At 35.1% G+C, this 6,452-nt stretch overlaps 1 protein-coding gene across 2 annotated transcripts; it reads right to left on the bottom strand.

Moving 5' to 3' along the window:
* Nucleotides 1-302: 302 nt before the first annotated feature.
* LOC105666581 (ras-related protein Rap-2a) lies at nucleotides 303-6,440 on the bottom strand. 2 transcript variants are annotated; one of them, XM_012317362.3, is made up of 2 exons: nucleotides 6,321-6,440; nucleotides 303-6,240 (listed from the first exon to the last, which is right to left on the bottom strand). In XM_012317362.3, the coding sequence occupies exon 2, from the start codon at nucleotides 5,715-5,717 to the stop codon at nucleotides 5,172-5,174; it is 546 nt and encodes a 181-aa protein (XP_012172752.1). In that variant the 5' UTR covers nucleotides 5,718-6,240; nucleotides 6,321-6,440; the 3' UTR covers nucleotides 303-5,171. The 2 variants fall into 2 exon arrangements, with proteins under 2 accessions (XP_012172752.1, XP_012172753.1); XM_012317363.3 differs by lacking the exon at nucleotides 6,321-6,440 and having other exon boundaries at nucleotides 303-5,849; nucleotides 5,990-6,223.
* Nucleotides 6,441-6,452: the final 12 nt, after the last annotated feature.

Raw genomic sequence — 6,452 nt, forward strand, 5'->3', positions numbered from 1 at the left:
TTGTGCGATTTTTATCGAATTATAAAGTATTTAAAAAATTATTTCCATAATAAACGATAAAACAACTAACGCAAACGGATATTAAATATTTTCACGATCAATAAATTTCTAATTCGATTATTCTATTGCTGAATCACTTTATGTAAAAGAATTTATTAAAAATTTTACAAGTTTAAAAATTATAGGGAGTTTTTGTATGTATTTTCAATCTTTGTAACGAAAAATTTTTTACATCTTATTAAAATTTTAAACTTTTCATCTTTACGTCCTAAAGGATTTTTTTATAATCAGTACTAAAGTAGTTGCTTGTTTTTATTCTATATTATATTTGTGCGATATTTCCAAAATGCCAGTACAATGGTTAGTAATAAAAAAATGTGAAAAAATTGCATACAAAGAAAAAATGTGCACCAGTATTGAGACAGGCAAAAATCAAGTGGGTAGCTTCCTCTGGATAGTCTCAATGCTTTCATGGAAAAAAATTTGGTCTGCAATATGAGACAAAATTGCTGTATCAGCCTATCGTCTTTGAAATTAAATTACGATTTCTATCTTTAACTACAAATATTAGATCCATGCTACATTATATAGACCATATCAAAAAATTAATATTTAAAATAATTTCAATATAAAGAATCGACTTTTAATTAACTAGACAATAGGGTAGTACAGTCATGCCTTTCATAATAAAACCATTATTTTCTCCAAGTTAAGAACCATACATTTTTTCCATGTCATTGAGTTACAAGATTTCTATAGTGACTAGATTCTTATGTTGGTAATATAAATGGAATACAATACAACGTTTGATAATTGAAAGTAGATTTTTTGACAAATGAAAACGAAATCAAGAATGAGAATATTTTGTCACAAAAAAAGATACTCGTTTATTTTCACTCGCGTTTTTAAAAAAGGAAATATACAAGTGGTACGTACTCCTATGTTTTACTTCTTTTTTTTCTCTCGCCACTGGTAAAAAATAACGCATGTTTTCGTTTCGCCTATTTCTCCTGCTTCTTTTATCGACGCGATTAACAAACATCTCAGGTGGAGAAAGAAAAAAAAGAATTCGAAATACCAGCGAGCAATTTTTGCGGATGGTGTCGTTTACAATCGAGTGGTCTCGAGTATCTGTTTCTTGTCTACCCAAGTGATATTATCGCTCGAACAGTATAGTTAATCCGATCAAAGAACAACGAACCAAAGAAAGACGGGCTAAAACAACAAAGAACATAACTATATCTCGCGAAGGTTGTTTGTCAATGAAATGCACATTTTTTTACTGTAAGCCATTCTCATTGTTGTCTTTTCGAATGTCAGATCAGTATTCCTTCAAATTTTTTTTCCTTCATTAATATTAATATTATTATTAATTATTATTATTATTATTATATATAATTCGACGCTATAATATTTACAGATTCTTCACATTGTAAAAAATATAACGTATTTCGTACTCAATATCATACGCAGGTAGTACTGAAAGGCCGATATACATCTAAATCGTGGTGTTTCTCGAATTAATGTGACCCAGTTGCGTAACAAATCTGCATGTATACATATATATTGTATGTATATATATATATTTATATATTTATATTTATATCATTTATTTATTCATTCATTTATTTATATCTAATTATAAAATCGTATGCGAATCGTTTTTTTATAGGTGGTGAATTCTTGTGCTTTCTCTTTTCCTAATCTTTTTCCTTCTTTCACTTTTGTTATAAAAAAAAATAAAAAAAAAAAAAAAGAAACGATAGATAATACTAAAAAATATTTGCTGGCCGAGAAACAAGGGAACGAAACGTACCTGGTCCTTGATACTTGATATGCTCACTCAGGCGAAGCTCGATTTTTTTTTCTATTTCTTTTTTTTTTCTAGTATTTTCTTAATGCTCGATAGCTTTCCAAGTAAGAGGACAGTTTTTTTTATCATTATTATTAGTAGTAGTACTTTATCATCTTTTTTTTGCATTTTTCGTTTTTTTGGGTTTCTCTTCATTTTTTCTCTTTCTTTCGTGTACAAAAGTTTTCAGTGCATTCTTTAGAAAAATATTCTTAAAACGCGATCCCACGCCGGAGAAACATGTGCGTGTACGTTCAGAAGCGATACAAATATAGAAACTTCTTTTTTCCTTTATTCCGTTTTTTTTTTTTCGTGCATTTAGTGTGTATATAATGTACTTAGAAAGCTATCCCGCGGGCAGTCAATGAGCGTCCTTTACTTTTCCCCCACCCCCGTGTCCAACCCCTCACTCTACCATTTTTCTTTCCTTTTTTCGTTCTTTCTTTTTTTATTATTTTCTTTGCCGATCTATGGTTTTCGCGAAGCACAAAAAACCCAGGAGGGCGAAAAAACGTAACGATAATAGAGCGAGAGCGATTACACGTTTCACAAAGAGGCCCTTTGATTCGCCGTTGAAAGGCTTCTATACGCGGTTATTATCGTCGCCTTTTAATAGAAAAACTGCGGTTATAATCTACGGGATCACAGCGAGACTATGAATTTTCCGAGTGATAAAATAGAGGATACGAATAATTATATCTGTTGCCACCTCCCGTTCCCCCCTCCCACTCGCTTTTCCCCCTTTTTTCTTCTTTGCCTGTGTTTATATTATTTGAGTACAATAACGAAATATATTAAATGGCCGATTCGCTACGTCGGTATACGCTTCACCAATCTTAAACTGACGAAACGTATTAGCACCCTTCATTAGACGAATACGCGAGGCTACTTCGAATTCTCCCTCTATATACTCTACTGTATATTCGAGTACTTCGTTCCCCTCATGCATATACATATACATATAGATATATGATGTATAATGGTTTCTAAAGTATCAAATTATAAATACTAATATTTTGGAATGAAACTAAAATGTAAAAAATAACAAATAATCGTTTAAACTTATTATATATAAATATCTAACGTGAAACGTATAATTAAACTTAATATGAGAAATTTAAAAAAACATAGAAATTTCCGAACCATGCATAATAGTTATTAACGCATAAAGTTAAATGCTTTGCGATGTTAGAAAGAAGAACATCCAGCCCCGCATATTCGCTACGAAACGACATTTCTAAAAGTGCACCGACAATTGGTGAGAACGAATTAAGTGTACGATCGATAACTCTTCCCAAGAATTCTATATCGTTGGACTCATTTTTTTTTGTCCTCTCTAACTACCAATGATAGAAATACTGTACATCAGTTCGTTTGAAACTTTTCAGTTCGATATCGCGGCCCTTCGACACGTTCGAATACGGGAAGCGCTGTCGGTCGTGTACAATTCAACATTCGTAATCGATCCGAAAGACAGATAATTGAGACGAACAAGTAGATATTATACAAACTATAAATTCACATTTTCTTTTGTTTTTATAAAATCAGGATTTAATATCCTCCCATTAAAATTTGTAAAAAAGAAAAAAAGAGAAGATAATCAAATTGAACAACCCTCATTTTTTTTTTTTATTAAGGTACGTTATGCAATGATCACACGGAAATTAATAACTTCGATGGTGGCATTAAATAATAATGTATCGAGCTAATGTAATGACTGTTATGGTATAAAAGCGGTATTTAACATCGGATAATATGATTTTTTTTGATCACACGAGAAAAATTACACACGACCTACTACTACTTTAAGGGAGTCCATTGCTTCTTTTTTTTTTCTTTTTTGTTACATCTATCTGTTTACATTCACAAACTCAATGATAATCAGTTTCGAAAAGAGATTTTTTGTTCGTACAAAGCAATGGATATATTGATTATTATGAGTACCACATACGTATTTTGCAGTTGAAGGGATCAATGTACCAGCAAGCCTTTGTGAAAAAACACATTTCAAAGTCTCACCTCTCTCCTCTTGCTGGTTTCTTTTGTTTCAAATTGGCCATAAAACTTTTTGGAATTGTATAAAGAACTTGTATTTTTGTTTCTATCATACACACTTTACCATGTAAATCCTATAATTATGTTTACGATTGATGTTATGCACTACTGTCCTTCTGTAATATTACTGCAATTTTCTTTCCTCTTCTTTTCTTTTGTTCCTTTTCATTTCATGCTTTGATCAATTAAGCACTGGGTGTTAAGCTTTCAGTTTTCATTCTGATCAAGGTAATTCTTATTGAAATAAGAATACGCACAATATCTGGTATACTATGGAATCTTTTTGATATTTATATTCTGGTCTTAAATATAAAATTCTATTCATTAGTGACCATTCTCAATACTCCATCATGTTCACTTCAATAAAAAGTATTTCTAATATTGGAACTGTACAATCAATACCAGTACCATTAATGACACACCATTCAAGCCATCTATATAATGTACTGCAGCCTCTGACATTGAGCATAGGTAACATATCATTAATGGAAATCATTGCACAATGTATTTAAAATGATCTATCTTCTTTCCAATTCTTGACTGTACATTGTAAACAACATTTATTCTAACGTTTCCAATTCTTTTTAATATTTCAAATGGCTGACCATCACAGTGATTCCTTCAATATCTGCAAATAGTTTGAATGCTTTGTTAATCTAACCTGCGAGTAATAGAGGTTCATGGACTGGAACAAATACGCAACGGGTGTATCTTTTAGATTGAGCAGAAAGCTAGACGTATCGAGTTTGGTTTTGCTGTTAACAAGTAACAACTACTGCAGGGCAGTTCTGTTATCACCCTCGATGGTATCTGTGTCCTTTCCTATTCCATTTGCTATTCCCTTTTCTCATTCTTTCTCTCTCGAGTATTGGTCCTTTGCTGACGGAGTTACCTCTTTCATTGCCCACTTATATCTACTATTATATATTACAATAATATTACACATAATACTATCCATGTATATTAAAATATTTAACAGCCAGCCAAATAGCAGGCTACGATTTTCCAATAGAAAAAGAACCAAGAGAGACGGCATGAGTCTTTGACGTATTTTGAATTCACAAAAATCCAGGCATTACAATCATAATATTAGTCTTACAGATTGGCGAATTCACAGCACAAGCCCAACATTGAGCCTAAGAGAGAGAGCGTAGCCACTGGATGAATGAAATTTTCACCAAGTGTACCACAATCCAGCCACTATATGCATTTCCTTCACCTAACATGGCTCAATTAGCCCATGGTTCAGGATTTTGATTAATTATTAGAGGATGCTGCAACAACAGTAGCTTTTCTTCTCTTTCTCAGGGCTGACGTTCATCTCGCGTACAATCTCCGCAAACACGTCGTTCACATTCGTGCGATGTTTTGCAGATGCTTCGACGAATGGACAACCCCAGAGTTGCGCCAGAGCGTTACCCTCGGCGGTATCCACTTCGCGTTGATGCTCAAGATCAAGCTTATTCGCGACGAGTAATACAGGTACCCTTTCAGTACCTTTAACGCGCGTTATCAATTCCTTCATCGCCTTGATATCTTGGAAAGTTTGATGATTCGTCAGACTATAAACTACGACGAATCCTTGGCCGTTCTTTATGTATAGATCGCGCATACTCGCGAATTGTTCGGTACCGGCGGTATCGAGGATCTCGAGTACACACGGCGAGTTGTCCACTTCGATCTCCTTTCGATAAAAGTCCTCGATCGTCGGATCGTACTTCTCCATAAAACATCCCGAAACAAATTGCACAGTAAGTGCACTCTTGCCTACCCCGCCCGAGCCGAGGACGACTACCTTGAACTCGCGCATCTCTTTGGCAGTTCGCCTCCGTCTCCTCCGTCTCCTCCTCCTCCTCGACGTGTCCAGGACCGAGAGGAAGGTTCTCTCTCTCTCGAGTACCTTTTAGCCGATTATCGTTGCACGTTTGTTCTTTCTCGAACACTACAAAAATTGACTGCCGCTATATTAACTCCGTCTTCTTCGTATCGTTGAGACGATCGCGTTAGAACTAGAACGATTCTTATTGCCGGACAAAGGCATTGATGATATTATTAAACGATGAATCGTGCACAAGATTTTACCGTGATCGAAACGTAGCCGTTCTTAAGGTCCGAAGAAGACATGACAGCACCCGTATTCACACTCTCTGTCACACACCGCAGTCCCCTGGCGACGTTCGCCTGGCCTGCCTCCTTCCTGTCTTTCCTCTACCCCTCACTTCTTCCCTAGATCTGACGTGCGTGACGCCATCTTATCACACTTGGATTTTCTTTTCGTACCTCCTGCGCCGAACATCGGACCACTGCCTGAACTGCCTCTATCCGCTTTCAACCTATAACTAGTTTACGTCTACTCAATATATATCTTTCCAAAACTTATCTCGTAAAGGACTGAAAAATTGTGCTTTAAGACCTGTTTCCAAATTTTCCGGCATGGCTCCTTTTTACTTGATCGCACTGTTCTACGATTGGTGAATACCGATCGGGTTGGAAAAGTCGTAACGAATCGGAGCGCTCGATGAGGGGACTGACTGTTCGCTCTTTC

This window comes from Bombus terrestris, chromosome 15, assembly GCF_910591885.1.
Source record: "Bombus terrestris chromosome 15, iyBomTerr1.2, whole genome shotgun sequence".
Classification (NCBI taxonomy): Eukaryota; Metazoa; Arthropoda; class Insecta; order Hymenoptera; family Apidae; genus Bombus; species Bombus terrestris.